The 22972-nt window shown below is 37.1% G+C and overlaps 1 protein-coding gene across 4 annotated transcripts in view; it reads left to right on the top strand.

Annotated features, from left to right (window-relative positions):
- Positions 1–22972, top strand: part of LOC136033839 (myosin light chain kinase, smooth muscle-like) — a 116027-nt gene that overhangs the window by 64520 nt on the left and 28535 nt on the right. For all 4 annotated transcript variants that reach the window (XM_065714787.1, XM_065714784.1, XM_065714786.1 and 1 more), the window contains exons 6-8: positions 11159–11321; positions 18318–18480; positions 20773–20951. In XM_065714787.1, coding sequence (XP_065570859.1) covers positions 11159–11321; positions 18318–18480; positions 20773–20951 — 505 coding nt within the window. The remainder of the gene's footprint in view (positions 1–11158; positions 11322–18317; positions 18481–20772; positions 20952–22972) is intronic.

The following is a 22972-nucleotide window of genomic DNA, read 5'->3' as shown; positions in this document are numbered from 1 at the left end:
TCCGCCAATGTCACCAGATCCGGTCAGGATTTAAAATAATTGCTTTGAGACACGATATCCTTCTAAATATCAAATTTCATTGAGATCCGATCACCCGTTCGTAAGTTAAAAATACCTCATATTTTCTAATTTTTCAGAATTAACCTCTCCCCCAACTACCCCAAAGAGAGCGGATCCGTTCCGTTTATGTCAATCATGTATCCAGGACTTGTGCTTATTTTTCCCATCAAGTTTCATCCCGATCCCTCCATTCTAAGTGTTTTCCAAGATTTTAGGTTTCCCCCCTCCCCCAATGTCAACAGATCCAGTCGGGATTTAAAACAAGAGCTCTGACACACAATATCATTCCAAACATCAAATTTCATTAAGATCCCATTACCCGCTCATAAGTTAAAAATACTTCATTTTTTCTATTTTTTACGAATTAACCGGCCCCCCACTTCCCCCCAGATAGTCAAATTGGGAAAACGACTATTTCTAATTTAAGCTGGTCATGTCCTTGATATGCCTGTCAAATTTCATCGTCCTAGCTTACCTGGAAGTGCCTAAAGTAGCAAAACCAGGACCGACAGACAGACAGAATTGGCGATTGCTATATGTCACTTATTTAATACCAAGTGCCATAAAAGTTAAATTTAGTCGCAATTATGAAATTAGCTTCAGCCGTGTAGCTTGGACACAAAAGGTCAACTAAGCGGACAGGTTTGTATATAGATTACATAAAAAAAACTAGTTTTTTTTAACTGAAAGTAAGGAGCGACATTAAAACTTAAAACGAACAGAAATTACTCCGTATATGAAATGGGTTGTCCCCTCCGCAATCCCTCGCTCTTTACGCTAAAGCTTTTAATTGTTTTAAAAAGCAGAATTGTGACAAAGAGTTAAACTTTAGCGTAAAGAGCGAGGGATTGCGGAGGGGACAACCCATTTCATATACGGAGTAATTTCTGTTCGTTTTAAGTTTTAATGTCGCTCCTTACTTTCAGTTAAAAAACTAGTTTTTTTTATGTAATTTCTGAACGTTTTTGAATTAATGCATGTTTGATTTTGGCTTTCCACACATAAATTATTAAAATGAAATTTGCATATTAATTCCTTTTTTGGCTAAATGGCTTTCTCTTAGTTTTGATCAGACGATTTTGAGAAATAAGGGATGGGGGAGGAGGCCTAGTTGCCATGCAATTTTTCGGTTACATAAAAAGGCAACTATAAATTTTAATTTTTAACGAATTTTTTTATTAGTAAAAAATATAGGTAACTTAAGAATTAACTTACGTAACAAACTTTTATATTCATTAATTTTTATTATGTATATGAGGGGGTTTTTACCCTCGTTAATACCTCGTTCTTTACACTAAATCGTAAGTTTTGTCCTAATTCTTTAAGAACGACCCCTGAATCAGGTTGAAATTACTAAAAATACTATAGCATAAAGAGCGAGGTATTTATCTCCTCCTAAATACCTCGCTCTTTATGCTAAAGTATTTTTAGAACCCCTCATATGCGTAATAATCTCTGTCCGTTTTAAGTTTCCATGCTACTCTTTATTTTCAATTGAAAAAAATTTCCATGTTTATTTTTTCATTGTTTTTTATAGTAATTTTAGAAAATCCTGCGCCCTTTTCATTGAATTTCTGTTCCCCCATGACATATTTCTCCAAGGAAAGATCCTCCCACATAGCCCCCTCCCCTCAACCCCAAACCCAAAACTAAAAAAAATCCCCTGAAAACGACTGTACACTTCGCAACAACCATTATTATATGTAAACACTGGTCGAAGTTTGTAACTTGCAGCCCCTCCCCCAGGGACTCTGGGGGAGTAAGTCATTCCCAAAGACATAGTTATTATGGTTTTTGACTATGCGGAACAAAATGGCTATCTAAAAATTTTGATCTGTTGACTTTGGAGAAAAAATGAGCGTGGGAGGGGGCCTAGGTGCCCTCCAATTTTTTTGGTCACTTAAAAAGGGCACTAGAACTTTTCATTTCCGTTAGAATGAGCCCTCTTGCGGCATTCTAGGACCACTTGGTCGATACGATGACCCCTGGGGAAAAGAAAAAAAAAACAAACAAATAAACACGCACCCGTGATTTGTCTTCTGGCAAAAAATACGAAATTCCACATTTTTGTAGATAGAAGCTTGAAAATTTCGCTATAGGGTTTTCTGATACGCAAATTTTTCAGGCTCGTAACTTTTGATGACAAAGACTAAATTTGATGAAACTTTTATATTCAAAATCAGCATAAAAATCTGATTCTTTTGATGTATATTTTAGCATCAAAATTCCATTTTTTAGAGTTTCGTTTACTATTGAGCCGGGTCGCTCCTTACTACAGTTCGTTACCACGAACTGTTTGATAGACATGCTTGCGGAAAATTTTGCTAGCTCAACAGAAATGTGCCTTTAGGCTTAGGGATTTATTTGACCTGCCCCTAAATAAAAAGCTGCTCATTGCTCAAAATGAATGAAAAAAAAAAATATCATTTGTTGTGTAGGTACGACAAATGGTATTATAAACTAAGTTTGTTCTCATTTGAAAAACGTTGAGAAAAATTACCTAAATTCTACAGAACTGTTTTCATTTGCCTTTCTTCCTCTTTGGATGCACAATCTCACGTATGGAGAGAATATTTCCGTGGAACTGTCAATTAAATAAATTGAATAAGTAAGCGTACCCATAAGCAATTTTTATTTAATATACAACTTGGTGTGGTTCCAGAACCACATGCCTACACTTCTCCAACTACAAAGTGATAAGGGATTTGAGTCAGGGGTGTAATTTTCGATAGCGTAGAGGGGGCAACTAACCCTCCCATAATTCAGTTTCCCTTAGATCCTAGTTTGCCCCCCCTCCCAGCTGAAATTTAGTTTCTCTAAAAATATTGTCAAAACTAAGGTAAGCCTGAACAATACAAGCATCCACTGAAACAGGTCAGTTTCCTATATTACATGTTTACCTTTGTTATCACGATACGGCTTATTTTTCAGTCTTTTCTGTCATTTTCACTGGATTTGGGAAATTGGCTCCAACTTCGACCCTTCCCCAACACGATTTTGACAAAATTACACCACTTGGGTATGGATTTAGTGATTTACTCAGAATATCGTTGCAAACCATGGATTGAATGACCTCTATTCACTTTTGAATCAAAATACATGACCAAGAACCTTCCTGGGACATGCTTTAAAGAATGAGTACATCGCACTTACAAATAAGAGTGAAATTATCTGAAAATCATCGTGTAGAAGGGACAAAACCGGGATTGAAAAAAAAAACAAGCAGGAATCGAACGCAAGACATTCTAATTTTAAGTCGAATTTTGTACTAACAGAAACACGCCTCTAATAATCTAGTTTGATATGTTTGTGTTTATACCTTAATTGTGTAGCTTATTAAGGGGGATTGAAGGGAAAACATGTGGGAGCTGTTCTTATAAACGTCAAGGGATCTGGACCATAATTATTACAACAATCATATCGTTTTATACTTCCAAGCTTTTTTACTTAAGAAATGACATCAAAAGTGTTGTTTTTAGTGAAATATCACACTTACGGATGGTAGAATTGATAAACATCACGTAGATATGAGCAATAGCGTTCAAATGAGCCATTAAACATCATTTCTAAAGGTTCTGGTTGCCCACTAGCCCAGCTTTTCCACTTGAGACATGACACCAAAAGCGCCGTTTTACTGCCGTTTTTAACTTGTAGATGGTGGAATTTAATGGAACGACGTAGATATAAGTAATATCTTTTATATGAGCTATTAAAAACCTTTCTAAGACACCTGCGATGCCAATACGCCCAATAACAGTACGTCCATAACGAAACTTGTGATAATTGACGATACTTGTGGTAATTAGAACTTTCAATTTCCAATCAAATGAGCCGATTCTGAGATTTATACGACCTCCCCTTACTTAAAAACCTGATATGCCCGGGGCAATAACTTGAGACACTTACCCCTGGACACTGGGGGGTTTTGTCGACCCCGGATTTTTTTATTCTGATTTGAACTGTTTTTATGGCACTTGGTATTAACCAAGTGACATATAGCAATCGCAAATTATGTCGGTCTGTTGGTCTGTCGGTCTGTCGGTCCCGGTTTTGCTACTTTAGACACTTACAGGTAAGCTAGGACGATGAAATTTGGCAGGCGCATCAGGGACCGGACCAGCTTAAATTGGAAATAGTTTTCTCGATTTGACCATCTGGGGGAGGGGGAAGTGGGGGGCCAGTTAATTTAGAAAAAAATAGAAAAATTGAAGTATTTTTAACTTACGAACGGCTGATCAGATTTTAATGAAATTTGATGTTTGGAAGGATATCGTGTCTTAGAGCTGTTATTTTAAATCCCGACCGGATCTGGTGATATTAGGGGGGGGGGTTGGGAGGGGGAAACCTAAAATCTTGGAAAACACTTAGAGTGGAGGGATCGGGATGAAACTTGGTGGGAATAATAAGCACAAGTCCTAGATACATGATTGACGTAACCGGAACGGATCCGCCCTCTTTGGGGTAGTTGGGGGGGGGGTAACTCTGAAAAATTAAAAAAATGAGGTATTTTTAACTTACGAACGGGTGATCAGATCTCAATGAAATTTAATATTTAGAAGGATATCGTGTCTCAGAGCTCTTATTTTAAATCCCGACCAGATCTGGTGACAATTTGGGGGGGGGGAGATGGGAGGGGGAAACCCAAAACTTGGAAACACTTAGAGTGGAGGGATCGGGATGAAACTTGGTGGGAAAAATTAGCACAAGTCCTTGATACATGATTGACATAACCGAAACAGATCCGATCTCTTTGGGGTAGTTAGGGGGGGGGGGGTTAATTCTGAAAAATTAGAAAAAATGAGGTATTTTTAACTTACGAACGGGTGATCGGATCTCAATGAAATTCGATATTTAGAAGGATATCGTGTCTCAGAGCTCTTTTTTTAAATCTCGACCGGATATGGTGACATGGGGGGGGGGGGGTTGGGAGGGGGAAACCTAAAACTTGGAAAACACTTAGAGTGGAGGGATCGGGATGAAACTTGGTTGGAAAAATAAACACAAGTCCTAGGTACATGATTGACATAACCGGAATGGATTCGCTCTCTTTGGGGTAGTTGGGGGGGGGGGGGGTTAATTCTGAAAAATTAGAAAAAATGAGGTATTTTTAACTTACGAACGGGTGATCGGATCTCAATGAAATTTGAAATTTAGAAGGATATCGTGTCTTAAAGCTCTTATTTTGAGTCGTGACCGGATCTGGTGACATTGGGGGGAGTTTGGGGTGGGGGAACCTAAAATGATGGAAAACGCTTAGATTGGAGGGTTCGGGATGAAACTTGGTGGAAAAAATAGGCAGAAGTCTTAGATACGTTATTTACATAATTGAAATGGATCCGCTCTTTTTTTTTTTTTTGGGGGGGGGGGGGTAATTCTAAAAAACTAGAAAAAATGACGTATTTTCAACTTACGAAGGAGTGATCGGATCTTAATGAAATTTCATATTTGGAAGGACCTTGTAACTCAGATCTCTTATTTTAAATTTCAACCGGATGCAGCGTAATTGGGGGGGGGGCAGTTGGGGGGTACCGGAAATCTTTGAAAATACTTAAAGCGGTGAGATCAGGATGAAACTGGATGGGAAGAATAAAAACCTGTCTAAGATACGTGACTGACATAACCGGACCGGATCTGCTCTCTTTGGTGGAGTTGGGGGGGGGGGGTAATTTTAAAAATTGAGGTATTTGTAACTTACGAAAGGGTGACCAGATCTTAATGAAATTTGATATTTATGAGGATCTTGTGCTTTAAAGCTCTTTTAAATTCTGACCAGATCCTGTGACATTGGGGGGATTAGAGGGGGAAACCGGAATTCTTGGAAAACGTGAAAATTGGATTATTTTTTTCTTACGAATAGGCGATCGGATCTTAATGAAATATGATATTTAGAAGGAATTCATGTCTCAGAGCTCTTATTTCAAATCCCGACCAGATCTTTTACATTGGGGGGAGTTGGAGGGGGAAATCTGGGAAAACACTTTGAGTGGAGGAATCGGGACGAAGCTTGGTGGATAGAATAAGTAAATGTCCTTGATTGACGGAACCGTACTGGATTCGCTCTCTTTGGAGGAGTTGGGGGAGGAGTTCAGTGATTTGACGACTTTGGTGCTTCTGGACGTGCTAGGACGATGAAAATTGGTAGACGTGTCAGGGAGCTGCACAAATTGACTTGATAAAGTCGTTTTCGCAGATTCGACCATCTGGGCGGCTAAAGGGAGAGGAAAAATTAGAAAAAATTAGGTATTTATAACATACGAGTGAGTGATCGGATCTTAATGAATTTTGATATTTTGAAGGACATCGTGACTCAGAGCTCTTATTTTAAATCCTGACCGGCATTAAGCCTCTTATTTTCCTTTTAAATCAATCTGTTGATTCATATAATTTTGTTAGAGCTCATACCATATGATCTCTTGGCTCTTAGCTTTTCATGCCTCGTCACAAGTGCCATATGAGCTCTTAGTTCTTGTTTTTTTTTCACAAAATGGCTATTTCAAAAAAATTTATCAGATGGGTTTTAGTGAAAGCGGCGTGTTAATTACTCTCCGATCTCTTTCAACTCTTGAAAAGTGAACTAGAACTTTCAATTTCCAATCATATGAGCCCTCTATGAAGTTAAACGAGCATCCTTTCTTTAAGAACCATATGTGACCCCAGAACATAACTTACACCGCCTGCCCTCATGCCTTGGGGGTGGGATGTGTCAACCCTATACTTTTCGTTATATGGTATTTGAACTGTTTTCAAAAAATGGCTATCTCAGATTTTTATCGGACGTATTTGGGGAAAAGGACGTAAGGGGCTAGTTGCCCTCCGATCTCTGTTGACTCTTAAAAATTGAACAAGAACTTCCAATTTCCAATAAAATAAGCCCTCTTCGAAGTTTATACGAACTTCGATCAAATGAACCCTCTCTGAAATTTATATGAGCATCCCTTCTATAAGAACTATAGATGCCCCCAGAGTATAACTTACAACGCCTGCCCCCGGTTCCTCGGGGTTGTGTCGACCCCGGAGTTTTTGTTATATGATGTTTGAACTGTTTTTAGCAAAATGGCTGTTTCAAAATTTTTATCAGGTATTTTTGGGAAAAAAAGACCGTAGAGGTGGCTAGCTGCCCTTTGATCACTTTTGACTCTTTGATCACTTTCTCACCAGGACATAATTTACAACAATTACCCCCGGACTATGCGGGGTTTTGTCGACCCCGGAGTTTTCGCTATTTGATCTTTAAACTATTTTGAGCAAAATGGCTATATCAAAATTTTGATCGGATGTACTTGGGAAAAAAGGGCTCTGTTGGGGCTAGATAGCCTCCGATCACTTTTGACTCTTCATATGGGTACTAGAAATTCTGATTTACAATCGAATAAGCCACCTACTAAGTTTATACATTCACCCCTTCCATAATAACCTTATATGCCACATGGGGCATAATTTACAATGCTTACCCCGGGGTTTTGGGGGGATATGTTATCCTTGGAGTTTTTGGTATATGACCTTCGATCTATTTTGAACAAATGGCTACATAAAAAATTCGATTGGAAGTATTTGGAAAAAACGGTTTGGAGGGGGCTAGTTGCTCCCCGATATCTGTTAACTCTTAAAAGAGAACTAGAACTTTCAATTTCCAATGAAATGAGCCCTCTGTAAAGTTTATACGAGCTCCACCTCTATAAGAACCACATATGCCACCAGGGCATAACTTACAGCGCCTGCCCCGGGGCCCTGGAGGTTTGTGTCCACCTCGGAGTTTTTCTTATAATGACTTTTGATCTATTGTTAACAAAATGGCTGTCTTGAAATTTTTATCACATGTCTTTGGGGAAAATAGAGCGTGGGGGTATCGGCTATTTGATTTCCGATCACTTCTGACTCTTAAAAAGGGCACTAGAACTTCTGATTTCTAATCGAATGAGCCCCATCTGAAATTTATGCGACAACACCTTCCATAGAAACTGCCTCTGGAGAAAAAAATAATAAAACATTGAAGCCTTACGGCCTTTACTGTAGACAACGCTATAGCGTTGCCTCTGATCTCACTATCCAAGGTTTTCAGGCTCCTTTTCAAAGTAGTCGGAAACTTATTTTTTTACGGCACTTGGTATTAATCAAGTGACACATAGCGATCGCAAATTCTGTCGGTCTGTCGGCCCCGGTTTTGCTACTTTAGGCACTTCCAGGTAAGCTAGGACGATGAAATTTGGCAGGCATATCAGGGACCGGATTAGATTAAATTAGAAATAGTCGTTTTCTTGATTTGATCATCTGGGGTGGGGTGGGGTGCCGGTTAATTCGGAAAAAATAGAAAAAATGAAGTATTTTTAACTTACGAACGGGTGATGGTGTCTTAACGAAATTTGATATTTGGAAGGGTACCGTGTCTCAGAGCTTTTATTATATAAATTCCGACCAGATCCGGTGGCGTTGGGGGGAGTTGGAGGGGGAACCTAAAATCTTGGAAAATCGCTTAGAGTGGAGGGATCGGGATGAAACTTGCTGGAAAAATAAGCAAAAGTCCTAGATACGTGACTGACATAACTGGTATGGATCTGCTCTGTTTTGAGGAGTTGGGAGGGGGGGGAGATTTAATTCTGAAAAATTAGAAAAAATGAGGGATTTTCAACTTACGAAGGAGTGATCGGATTCTAATGAAATTTCATATTTAGAAGGACCTCGTAAATCAAATCTCTTACTTTAAATCCCGACAGGATCCAGAGTCATTAAGGGGGGGTTGGGGGAACCGGAAATCTCGGAAAACACTTAAAGCGGAGAGATCAGGGTGAAACTTGGTGGGAAGAATAAAAACAAGTCCAAGATACGTGGTTGACATAACCGGAATGGATCCGCTCTGGATCCGGTGACATATAGGGGAGTTGGGGGGGGGGAGAACCGAAAATCTTGGAAAACGCCTAGAGTGGAGGGATCGGGATGAAACTTGGTGGGAAAAATAATCAGAAGTCCTAGATACGTGATTGACATAACCGGAACGGATCTACTCTGTTAGGGGGATTTGGGGGAGGGGGAGTTAATTTAGAAAAATTAGGAAAAATGAGGTATTTTTAACTTACGAAGGAGTGATCGTATCTTAATAAAATTTCATATTTAGAAGGATCCCGTAACTCAGATCTCTCATTTTAAATCCCGACCGGATCCAGCGTCATGTGGAGGGCGGAAATCTTGTAAAACACTTAAAGCGGAGAGACTAGGATGAAACTTGGTGGGAGGAATAAAAACATGTTCAAGATACGTGACTGACATAACCAGACTGGACCCGCCCTCTTTGGTGGATTTGGGGGGGGGGGGTAATTCGGAAAAATAAGAAAAAATGAGGTATTTGTAACTTACGAACGGGTGATCAGGTCTTAATGAAATTTGATATTTAGAAGGATCTTGTGCTTTAAAGCTGTTATTTTAAATCCCGACTAGTTCCGGTCACTTATGGGGAGTTGGAGGAGAGACCGGAATTCTTGGAAAACGTGAAAATTGAGGTATCTTTATCTTACGAATGGGTGATCGGATCTTAATGAAACTTGATATATAAAAGGATCTTGTGTCTTAGATCCTCCATTTTCAATTTGAATCGGATCTGGCGACATAGGAGGTTGGAGGGGGGAAACAGAAATCTTGGAAAACGCTTAGAGTGGAGAAATCGGGATGAAACTTGATGGGAAGAATAAGCACAAGCTATAGATACGTGATTGAAATAATTGGAATGAATCTGTTTACTTTGGGGGAGCTGGGGGTGTTGATTTGGAAAAATTAAAAAATTAAGGAATTTTTAACTTAAGAACGGGTAACCAGACCTTAATGAAATTTGATATTTAGAAGGAACTCATGTCTCAGAGCTCTTAGTCAAATTCCGACCAGATCTGTTGACATTGGAGGGAGTTGGAGGGGGAAACCGGAAATCTTGGAAAACGCTTGGAGTAGAGAAATCGGAATGAAACTTGGTGGGTAGAATAAGCAAATATCGTAGATACGTGATTGACGTAAACGTACTGGATCCACACTCTTAGGGGGAGCTAGGGGGTGGGGCTCAGTGCTTTGGCGAGTTTGGTGCTTCTGAACGTGCTAGGACGATGGAAATTGGCAGGCGTGTCCGGGAGCTGCACAAATTGACTTGATAAAATCGTTTTCCCCGATTAGACCATCTGGGTGGGGGGGGGGCTGAAGGGAGAGGTAAAAGTAGAAAAAATGAGGTATTTACAACTTACGAGTGGGTGATCGGATCTTAATGAATTTTGATATTTAGAAGGATCTCGTGACTCAGAGCTCATATTTTAAATCCCGACCGGCATTAAGCCTCCGATTTTCCTTTTAAATCAATCTATTGATTCTTAGAATTTTGCTAGAGCGCATACCATATGAGCTCTTGGCTCGTCTGGCCTCGTCACAAGTGCCATATGAGCTCTTAGCTCTTGTTCTTAGATGAAAATGTTATTGACCTTGATCTAAATAATTTCTTTCAGTTCTATGTTAATCAAATGGCAATTCTTCTCCACTTGATAGTTTTTTTTTTTTTTTTCAAAAAGCGTTTTAAGTTTATAGTTACTATGGGTGGGTGTTTGTTCTTTGAACAAAGGAGTGTTTGTTCTAATGTTTCTTAAAAATGTTTCTTCCAGAAAACGTTCTTCCTTTTTCGCTATAAAATTATTTGGAGGCTACTCAAGATTATTTGACTGGTCTTTTCAAATTCTCCCACCCCCGCAGAAGATATGTGTTCTCTCAAAATGTAGCATCGCAATTTATAATGTGGCTCACTGTAATGAACTCTTGGTTAGAAATTCTGAAATGCCGATATTATCGAATACCAAACTTATCATTAATTGCCATTAAATAGGGAGTAACACTTCCAAGAGATCTTGAACTTGTTCCTGTCGACTTCAATCACTGTTGTGATTCGGTTTGGACTTGCTTTTTTGGAGCACAGCTTCTTTTTAAAAATTCTTTAATCAAGATGCGAAACCCTTTCAAAATCAAAGAGAATAGATGTTAGACCATCCAATCCATAAATTGGAATCACCTTTTATTTGATATTAATGGAGAAAAAGGTAAATGAGATGATATTCACTTGTCATTTCTTCTATTTTTCCAGAACGAAGTTTTGGAAACGTCAGGGAGAATCTCAAGTTCAGTGAAAGACGGTTTTGCAACTTTGCATTTGCGTGATGTCAGTGATGATGATTGTGGAAAGTACATTATCGTTGTTGCAAACAGTCACGGATCAGACTGCCATTTTGCTTCAGTTAATATTCAAGGTAGTAAACTATATATGTAATAATTTACCTATCGTGACTTCATTTAACTTCCTGAAATTATTCCTATACTTAGTTGTTAAAATTGCGAGTTCTTCTTCTTTCTAATAAGGTGTCTATTGCTCGTGACAGTACATATAATTAATATCTTTAAGTTATAAAAGCTTTGCATGTTCTCTAACTTTATTCCTACTTATTGAGTCACTATTAATTTTTACTGCTGAAGCCAGGAATGCATTATAATTACCATCAAACGGGATTTCGTTAATATATTTTAGGGTTATTGATGCTACTAACAAGGATGGAATTCAACTTTGTCATTACCTAGTCTTGTGGTTAGTATTTTTAGTTATGCTTGTGTGCACAATTCGTTATGGTTTGATGTTCAAAAACGTTCAGGAAAATACTGAAAAATAATATCTAAGGAATTGATGTACAAATGCATTGACGTACATTTATCTAATGTATTGACACATAAAAATTATCAAAGCTGGAAATCTGGAAAAACGTTTAATGATAAAAGAATAGTATGATCCACCGTTGAAGCACTTTCCTCTGTCAATATTAAACCTTTCGCACAGGGCCTGAAATAGAAGATTCCACAGACCAATTTCTTCCTTGCTTATTTATTTAATCTGCTTTGAATTTTAGCTCAGCCTTTTCTTTGTTTTCTTTCATCTTAAGATTTTTTTTTATTGTATATGTTCGTCTGTATTTCATATTAATACGTAATTGTTCCATAATATATTTAGTTTATGTTTGTCGAATGTTTAAACTATGTTTAATTTAAAGTATGTTTAGTTTAAATTCAGTTTATATTTAAAACTACCGTCAGCCTAGATTCTCAAGCAAGGTTTTATAGGTTTTACCCTGGTTATCAATTCTTTCGCCCTTTTGAAAGTATACGAAAACAAACATATCTGACTTTATTGTTCTAATACGCAATGATTAGTTCAAATTAAAGCGAAAAAGGCGGTAGGATAATCCTCAAATCAACAGAAATTTGGCCAATGAACGGATAAACATAGTTGCTCTGCTAGAAAAGAAAGATACGTCACTGATATCAGGACAACACATGAGAGTGACAACACAGGACAACACATTCTCAAAAAATGGGAGATGGTGTTTAAAACCAGAACAACAAAAAAGTGCGAAATTTCTCGTGGAAGTTCCTCCAGAAATAATACCTTTTGCAGTATTCTATTTAATGCTAATTGGCTACTCCAGTCTTTGAATTTAAACTACATAGATCTTTTGGTCCCAGGTGGATGACACTACGACAGGACTATGGCAGCAGTGATAGTAATTCTTCCAAGAAGACCTTGTTTCTTTAATTAAAGACAAAAATCCAGAAATATAGTTTTTCTAGTGTTGAAACAAGAGAGGAAAGATAAATTAAAACTTGGTGTTTATTATGTGACAATAACTCCGGATTCAGGAGAAACCTTACGGAGAAACAACAACTCCCATTTCTCTCAATACGGCAGCTTTAGAAACGGGCGACGAAAGAGCCTTGTTCTCATGAGAAGATGCGCAATATAGCGCTGTCAAGCCAAATAATGTAGGAATGGATAGAATTGGCCCAGTTGCGGCGTTGACAAAATGGGGCCTGCGCAAAAAGTATTGAGGTCATATAAAAATAGTTTAGTGCTGTTAAATAAAAAAAAAAATCTTGTACAAATATTACTAACCTATATAGAAAGAATTGTTTATCTCAAAATATATTTCTAATCTATATATAAAAAATTATCAAAATTACATAGGTATTATAAAAACACACGAACAATATTGAGGAAGGGTGAGGATTACTAAAGTTCCCAAGTTTAGTCTTTGTTTTTTTTTTTCTATTTTCGTTTTTTTTTAACTAAAAACTTTTCAACCTTTTCATTGACGTTAGATTTCAGTTTGTCTTTATATCCAGTGACTGACAGTGGGAAGGAACTCAATCGAGTTTGGGCCATGGTATCAAACAGTTCGAGGTAGTGAACTGTAAGTAAGGAGCGACCCGGGTCAATAGTGACCGAAATTCTAAAAAACAGAACTTTAATACCAATTGTCCGGGGTAAATTTTCACATTGTATTGTCTATAAAAAACAGAGAATGTATCCAAGGTGAGGAGCGACTTTTTCCTAGGAGGTGTAGCCAGATTTCCTGGTATTCAACTTAAGGTAAGGCGCAACATTAAAACTTAGAACGAACAGAAAGTAATACGTATATGAGGGGGATTGCTCTTCCTCAGGAGAAAGCGCAACCCCCCTGATATACGTAATAATTTCTGTTGGTTTTAAGTTTTAATGTTGCTCCTTACTTTCAGTTGAAAAGCTTGTTCTTTCTTTAATTCTTAAATCGGGCTTCATTCATTTAATTTTGGAAAAGCTTCTTTCAACTGTAACCGTTTTGACGGGTATCGTCAAATGAAGCTACAAAGCTGTAGCAAAGTTCGGGGGGAGGGTAACTGATAATACAGCTGTTTTTTTTTTCAACCAGTAGGCTCATTATTTATCGAATACTTTTGTTGTGCACAATTTCTTTGGTCAGCAGTGTTTTGAAGGACATTATTTGGTTAGGCAGTAATAGAGAAAGCTTCTCTTGTGGAAAGTATACTAAATTCAAATGGATCAAGAATGAAAACTTACCATTAATTCAACGCATTCTGTCAAACCTAATTTGTAGCTGAGTTATCACAAATTCTAATAGGGAGCCCAGAGTTTGAACTCAGCTGCAGCAAAACACTGCAGGGCCGACGCAAGGACCTCAGACACATCCAATACATATAGAGATGTTCCTAGAGTAGGTGGCGACTGGGGGAAATTAGTTACAGCCTCTTGACTCAAAGATAAGCAAAAAGGCCGAATCAAGTGAAAAATTTGGTCAATGTGGGCACCCCCTAGCCGTAGCACTCCCCGCTATGGTGCCCAGGGCAGCTACCCTGGTTGCCCCTCTCTTTGAACTGCTCTGAATACATACAAACACAAATTCCAGGGTTGCATTATAAATAGTGAATTAAAATCATTTCAGTGGGCCGTCAATTCTGTAGTCAACTGATAACTCATAAAAGAAGCGTTTGACAGCTCACTTACGCTTATTTTGTATCTTACAAATTATGTCCCATGATGGAGCCAAATGTTTAAAATCAGGAAGAAAGACGTAAAGTTCTCTCTTAAAATTTTTTAATCGTCGGAAATATGGCCTAGAAACCACGATGCTCTACCTAGGTGAACTGTTGGCCTCTTTAGGGCTTTTGAAGTTATATTTCACATACACTAATATTTCAGTTTCAAGTGAGAAGACAAGAATAAATTCGAAGTTTCTCGGATTGTTTGTAACTGTTAATGCTATTTCTGTCATTGATTTTTAAAGCTAAATAGAATAAACTATGTCTAACACTTCATAACACTCTTAAAGCTATTTTTTGATCTGCAGTGTAAAGTTCTTGTCATCTAGGTAAGCTTTTACTGATAAACGCTTGATATTTTGGAACTATTTCGTAAAAGTTTCTCATTTCAGAAATATTTCATTCTGTATCATTGATCACCTAGTTTAGGTTATGTTCTGTACAGTATACGCAATCCACTTTTCGGTAAACTTTTAATTCTTTTTTGCAGCCCAGAGTAATTCCTGCTCATTGCTGCTGCACCGTTATCGTGGTGGACCATCAAACAACAATGAGTACAAAGCTATTGCTCGAATTTACATCCACAATCCTTATGAATATGCCTTTCTATTTTTTCCGTTCATCTGAAATTTGATCAGCTACCTTTTTGTTTTTGTTTTTTCCAAGTGGCATTCTGGAAACAAGATTATAAATGAACAATGCTGCTTGCATGAACTTTAATTTTTTTTTTACTTAGACCCTTTCAGTCTCTAATATTACCTTCACACCAGCTTTGCAAATCAGCACTTTGGCTAAAAAGCCAAAATGGTAAACAATAGAGATCCGATCTAGATTGTGAGTTTGACATAGCCAAAACTTGCTTATAATTTGACATGCTGCAGTTTTGAAGGAATTGCATGCTGTACTGAAAGACCGCTTGGGAAAGAAATGCTTCAAGAAAGGTCTATTTGGTTGACAATGTTCAATTAACGCTAATAACTTTTTTACCTCGTTTGGCATTATAGCTATATTTTTAAAGAGTTCATTTTGTGTCTGAAAATTTGGCAATCGGGATTGGAATCAGTTAAGCTAATTTAATTTTGTGATTATTTAAAACTTTAGTTGGTTCAGACTTGACTGAAATTTTTCGTCGGTAATGAGGCCTAGGTTTGGGCTATTCAACTTCACGTTTCGAAGATTTAAAAAAGCTGACCGAGCTTTGAACCTTTACTTCTAGACTCTTCCGGTTGTTTTGTATTTTCCATTTATTAGCACCACTTAAATATTCACGCTTACTTTCAATTTTATAATTTCTCTGAGAGAATTTATACGGATTTCATGCAAATTTCGTAGAATTTCATTCCTCAACCAAACCTTGATAGGACTTAAAAGTTAGTGTTCATGGTCGTTCCTTTGGTTCTTCAACAACAATTAATATTTGCTGGGAAAGTGGGGGTGGGATCCCAGGTTCATGTCATTTAGATGACTGCCAGAATCGATGGTCAGATCTTGACCAAATTTTTACCAAAGTTTGTTGGAAGTAAGAGCTAGTGCTCTATTTATGTCTTCTTGGAGTTCGGTTACGATATAACCTTTGTCAGAAAACGAATGACGAGGGATCCTAAATCCAAGTCATCAAGGTATCTAACAGAAGGCATTGTCGGATTCCAACCAAGCTTTGTTGGAATTAAATAAAAAAACAAGTTTTTTTAAATGAAAGTAAGGAGCGATATTAAAACTTACAACGAACAGAAATTACTCCGTATATGAAAGGGGCTTTTCCTCCTCAACGACTCGCTCTTTACGCTAAAGCTTGACTCTTATTCTTAACTCTATTTTTTAAAACAGGTCACAATTGAGCCGGGTCGCTCCTTACTACAGTTCGTTACCACGAACTGTTTGACTATGTTTATAAGTATATAAGTGTTTGTATATAAGTATATAAGTACTATGTATATAAGTGTTTTGGCGTGCCCTTTGTTAAGTTTGTACTAATTCTAACCTTTATGGGGCTGTGGAGGTCTCCCTTTCTCTTGTCACTAGCAGATCTATTTGAATGCATCATTGTATATCCACCAAACTTGGTAGGAAGTAGAAACGATTGTTGTTTATGTCTTCATAAAGTTGTACTTGAACCAGTCTATAGGGAGAGGGTACCTAAATTGTTGTCGATAGGGCAATTACCTGAAAGAGTTGTCGGATCTTAACGATACAGGTACGGAAGTAAAAGCTGTTTTGCTTTTTGAGGGTCTTCATCGAAATGACCCTTTTCATGGGATGGGGGATTGGAGCGACCCTTTAAATTCTTGTCACCAGATTATTTAAAAGAAAGGAGAACCATGCCAAACATCAACGTCAACCTGTTCTTTTTTATGCCTAATGCGGTTCCTTATCCAGCCGCCACCTCGGAATAGGAGCAAAGAGTCTATAAGCTATTGTAATTACGGAATCTACGACTTGTTAGATCTCATCCAAATTCGGTTGGAAGTAAGAGTAAGGGTTCTAATTGTGTTTCTTGGGCATTTTGTACCCAATCCAGTATATACTGGATAGATTCTGCCAAATTTTTTCATCAGGATTATTAACCAGACGACGTTCTGAAAAAGATCTGAAAGTATCTTGGTGGGAAGAAAGAGCTAATGCAATTCTTGTGCTTTAATAAAGATGTGATCCGAGATAGACTTTTACAATGCAGGGAAAAGGGACGGGTCCCTAAATTCTTGTCATTAGGACAACTAGAAGAAATTAATATTAGGTATTTCCCAAACCTGATAAATTAAGTTTCTAGTACTCAAACTCTTGGAAAGTGTTAGGGGCTGGGAGGGGATAGCTAAAATTTAATTTTTTTATTGCGGATATCTAAAGAAATAGATTTTTGTATCCCTGCTTAACTAGATGAAAAGCAAGAGCAGACTAACTTACATACTGTTAATTTCTTGGGGCGCATATCCGATCTAACATTTGTGGGGACTTTTCTCTATTCGTGTCATCGTGACATAGAAAAAAACAGACTAATAGATCTAAATACAGCTCGACAAAAGGAAAAGCTGGTACCTTGCTTAGTCTCTTCCCGGTTTGAAGAGCCAATTTTTTCTCTTGCCAATAGGAGGGGGGGGTTGTTTCTGTATTTGCGACAAAAAATAGTCTTTAGTTGAAAAGGAGACTTAATTTTCAACGTCTTGAACCGTCCGGTTCCATAATTGATCTGACCTCTGCAGGGGAAGGGGCTCCCAAAACTCTTCTCATCAGGGCATCTACCGGAAGAGGCTTGCTAAAGTCAATCAAACTTGATGAGAACTAACAGCCAATGTGCTAGTTTATCCTTGGGAGCTTGACACTAATCTAACTACCATCGAGGAAAGGCCTTGAAGAATATTTAAATTGTAGTATGCACGGTATATTCCAAACGGGATGGTTGAATCTCAATTAAAATTTGTTAGAAGTAGCTACCAATGCCGTTCTCGAGCTCCAGGATCAGCTACACATCTCTGGGAGAAGGAAGAGCAGGAGCCTTGAAATTATTAGAATCTCCCAAGTGCAGTGGTGATTCTGGTCTCTCTTGCGCTCAGGGCAAAATCTTGTTTAGCGTATCTCCCCCCTGTTTCCCAAAACTCTTCAGGCCTTATCTTAGCAAAAATCGCATTTATTAAAAAAAAAAAAAGTTGTCATTTATTTAAAGCTGACTTTTCTTATTTTAGACTCTACAAAATTATTAATTGTTTCGTTCCCATTGATAGCTTCTAATTCTTAGCGTTTTATGTTCATTAACGCTAAATAATATAGTTGCTCTTTGCCCATAGCTAATATGAGGTACAGTGATATTATTTCAGTTTATTAAATACCGGGTTTTCTTCAAATACTGCCCGCCTAGAGCTATCTTTACATCGCTGATTCAAATGTTTTAGGTCCTCCAGATCCTCCCCGAGAGGCTCCCAATGTTTCTGAAATAGTTGATGGTGGCGTTACTCTCTCTTGGTATGGATCTGCTTATGATGGCGGTAAAGCTATTACAGGCTATATTGTGGAATATGCTGAAGAATCGGAACTAGACTGGAAAATTCTTACCAGGTAAATTTGAATATGGTAAGATTGTCATTTTATAATAGATTGTGTTTAAAACAGTAAATAGAAAAGAAAAGCACTCTTCCAAAATCGGGATTTAAGCTGATATAGCAAAAGGCTAAAGTTATGGATAAATAAGCGTTATTCAAAGAATTTTGTGAATCGGTAGGAAATTCTTTGTAGATTTTTCATCACATGTTGTTACTCTTTAAGCATATTATAGTAATGCAATAGTGATGAATATCTTTATATATATATATATATATATATATATATATATATATATATATATATATATATATATATATATATATATATATATATATATATATATATATATATATATATATATATATATATATATATATATATATATATATATATATATATATATATATATATATATATATATATATATATATATATATATATATAAAGATCACCTATAATAGTCCAAGTTCGGATTTCTTCTTTAGATATCGTACAGGTTGAGAGTGAATCACAAATAAATTAAAAGTTTTCGATCCAAGAGATTGGTGAAAAGAGGCGGTAGCCTTTAATCATGACCGAAAATTTGTCTAATATCTTTAGCATCTTAATGCACCATCCTCAGATATTAAGAAGAGTTCGATTCCTATTTAGGAACAAGGAGTGACGCATAATAACAGAGTAATCAGCTAAAGCATGTTAAATAATTCTTTAGGTGCATTTATTCAGAGGCTATGACATCCAAGACCATTCATTGTCATATTTATGGTTTAAAAATATAATATATTTAAAGTTCGTCTCTTAAACGACACAACGGCGGTGTTTAAATCCTTAAGAGTTGAAACTGTTTGTTGCTGAGGTGGTTAGGTGAAAATACAAGTAAGGTATAATCATTAGGTTCTATCTTCAAATATATATATAAAGTAATTGCTATCGCAATATAAACACAATTTTTAGAATGTTGTCTCTCTTTTATTAGAGCTATAAGTCAGAATATTTGGCTTTGTGCAAAACTGTTATTATTCTGATGATCATACAATTAGAATAAATCCATTGCTTACTTGCATTTACATTTTTCAACTTTGGTATTTAATTTGCACCCTTATATGGATGATTTTGTGCAAGTTGAATAACGTGCAGAAACAAGGTATTTCAGTATCTACGTTTTCGGGAGGGGAAGGAGCTACTAAAAAGTATCTGCCTGTGGCCTTTGTGTATCTGTCTTAACAGAGTTTAGCCACTTGAATTGTAGCTCGGCACCGCTAACTCTAACCCTTGCGAACGATGACGTATCCACTCTGTATGCGGCTTTATCATTATTGTACGGGAAGTGTCTACAAGAGGAAATGTCAAGGGCAATTTGTCTCCGAGTAGAAATATGAATAATCTTTCCGGGGAATAACTCCGTGGACGGCATTTTTTTTTCTTTTAGAATTCTGTAGCCTTCTGGGTTCCGAAAAGTTTATCCTCAGGGTAGCAGTACTTGCAGCCACCTTAGTTAGATGGATGCTTTTCGAGGTATAAATGGTAGGAGGCTTTTCTGAAGAATTTCTTAGTGACGCATAACAACTTCCAGGTCTTTAGAATTATGCGAGCTCAATATGCTCAACTGTTGGGACTGAGCAAAATACAAGGAATTTTGTAATCGTAGGTGATTGCAAGGGTACCAGATTGGGAATAGATATATTTTAGCATGATCTTAGTCGAAATTGCTTCTAAAAATAACTTCAAGGTCGCTAGAACTAGAGGACCTCAGTGTGTTCAACTGTATGGATAGAGTAATTTCAAGGAATCCTATAATCTTAAGTGATTTTAGGTGGAAATACTGAAAAAGGTAGTTTTCAATGAAAACGCCAAAAAGGGTATTTTTTAAATCTAGGAGAGGAGGCACATGCTTTCCTGTCTTTCCCAATGAAAACACTAAGAACGCAATTTTCAATAAAAATAGCAAAAAAAATTTTTTTTTTAATCTAGGAAGGCACATGACCCTCTACCCTACCCATGAGTCGACGAACATTTTGAAGCTTGTAGCGGTGCTTAAAATGTGCGGCAGACGGTTGTTTAAACAAAAGCCGAAAAAAATCACCTTCTTTTATATTACGCTTCTGAGTAAATAAATTACCACTTGACTTTTTAACATACTTATGGACTTTTAGACCGATAAATATCCAATTAAATGGTTCTTTCTGATACCCCCCCCCCCTCTAAGATTGTTCATGATTTGTTGCTGTGGTAAAAATTCAATGTAATATTACAATTACGGTTATTTTTACAAGACACTATTTTAGATAAACAGTTCTTTTTTGATAGATGCAATTCGACTTCTTTTGTTGTTTCGAATCTCAAGAGCAGCTGTTGGTACCGATTTAGAATAAAGGCGTCGAATATACATGGGGATAGTTTGCCTGGTATTGAAACTGATGCGATATGTCTTCAGAGTGGACCCGTCCAAAGGAGAGTGAGTGCTTATAGCATCGTTTCAGACGAAGGTATTAAAGACATTTGAAAATCCTAAGACATATAAGCAAGTAAGAAAAGGCTTTCGAAACTTTGAGATGTTCTTAGGCGCATGACATGTAGGTAACGGCTATAATATCTAGCTTGTTTATTAACACCCTTCAGCGGTGTTAATTCACGAAATTAAGGAGAATATATTTTTCAAGATCTAGTGGGGGGGGGGTAGTTTTGTTGTTTCTGTCGATTTTAATGAGCATACCAAAAATTACTTTTAATTATTTAAGGAAGAGCTAGATAATCTAGTGGGGACAGAAATCCCTTCCTCAATTGACGCCACCTGCTTCCTTAACTATGCTGTAATCATAATTATCGATAAAAACTTAACATTGTTCCATCAATGATCCTTGTTCTTCGTTGTGCCAACGGCATCGAAAAATAGTACCGTAATTGCCATAATTTGGTTTCTAAGGCCAAATGGCGCCAATTAATAAAATTAAGGGTGGGGGATGTATTTTCAAATCTAGGTGAGGCAAATGTGTTTTATTCTTAAATTTTTAGTGAAAATACAAAATAGGTGTTTTTCAATGAAAATATCCCCCCACCAATGAAAAGGAGTCCTTTTCCAAAATCTAGGGGGGCAGGAGCCCCCTTCCCCTAATTAACGCTACTGAAAAAGCCTATATCGAGACTAATTTGTTCCCCTATATATTCTGCTAATGACACGTCTTTGTGTTGTTTTTCATCAACTCCAGCGTAAACGTAGAAAAAACTGGTGTTCTATGCTTTTCATTAAGGCAAAAAATCCACCTGAAATCTCCAATGTAGTTGAGCGATCATTAAAACTACACTTTACAGTTGAACAAATCCCTGCCCACCAAATTAAGATCGAGATACATTATTTATCTTTATATCAAATAACGCTTGAAGAGAGGGTGCTAATACATTTTTTTTGTCATGGGTGGCCGACGGCTCATTACGTTTTGGAAGACTATGAACGAAGCTATAAATGTTGTTCCGGCCTATTCTTATTGATGTGAATTTCTGAGTTAGAACTAAAAAAAAATGTGTTTTTGAAGCCTTATTTTAGTTTCTTCATAAAATTTGATTTTTTACTCCTGGGATTCAAAGATTACAAAATCCGATCCAGTATAAAAATTAATAACATTTACTTAATTATGACGGACTCGGAGTGTTGGTATTTATGTTACTCAATACGAAGAGCAAATGAACGTATAAAATATTCACATCTAAGAGAGAAAATATATAACTAATCAGTACAAGTGACAAACTCTTCTAGATAAAGACAAAAAAACCTCGGCAATTTAAATTGATAGAATAAAATTAGCTGTCTGGGATTAAACTTAACCGACGAGTTGTGGTTAATACTTCCAACAGATCTACTCCTTGCTCCATAAAGTTTTCTATTCTGATATTTTACAAGACATTTACTGCAGCTTTATATTTCCTTTCTTATATTGACGTTTTCAAGAGGACAAATCTCCTTTTGCCATAGCGCACAGTTGTTTTTTTTTTGTATTTTTAGGTTGGAAAAGGAGTGTGCGTAGCTCTGTTGGCCTCAGGCGGCTTGGTGCTACAGCGAGTTATTAGTAGTAGTAGTAGTAGTTGATGCACTAAAGGACGATCTTGAGTAGTTAGTAGTAGTGAGTTTGACAACAGACTCATTATGTAGTAAAAATGGCAAGTTCACCCTAGATCTGAACCTCAAGGATTGAAACCGCATAAACCCCATTTTAGCCTCATATGCCATTAAGAAGACAAAAGTAGCATGGTTTCAGGGGTGCCATAAGTTATTGGGGCGAACCTTGGCTACTTTTCTGAATTTTACCATGCGTTTAAAATATCTTCATCCATGTCCCTATGAATAATAAATGGATCATTATCAGTGTGAACTGTGAATATCTTCACGGGCTATCATTATTTCTATGATAATAAAGGAGGGTTTGGAGTAAGAAAACAAAGGCTACTTCTGCAAAATTGATTCCTTTGGCTTTTATTACGCTATTATCTCTGCTTCAGCTAATTATAATAAGGT

Source organism: Artemia franciscana, chromosome 12 (assembly GCF_032884065.1).
Source record: "Artemia franciscana chromosome 12, ASM3288406v1, whole genome shotgun sequence".
NCBI classification, from domain to species: Eukaryota; Metazoa; Arthropoda; class Branchiopoda; order Anostraca; family Artemiidae; genus Artemia; species Artemia franciscana.
Note: the sequence above shows the minus strand (reverse complement) of the source record. Positions and strands in the feature narration are given on the sequence as shown.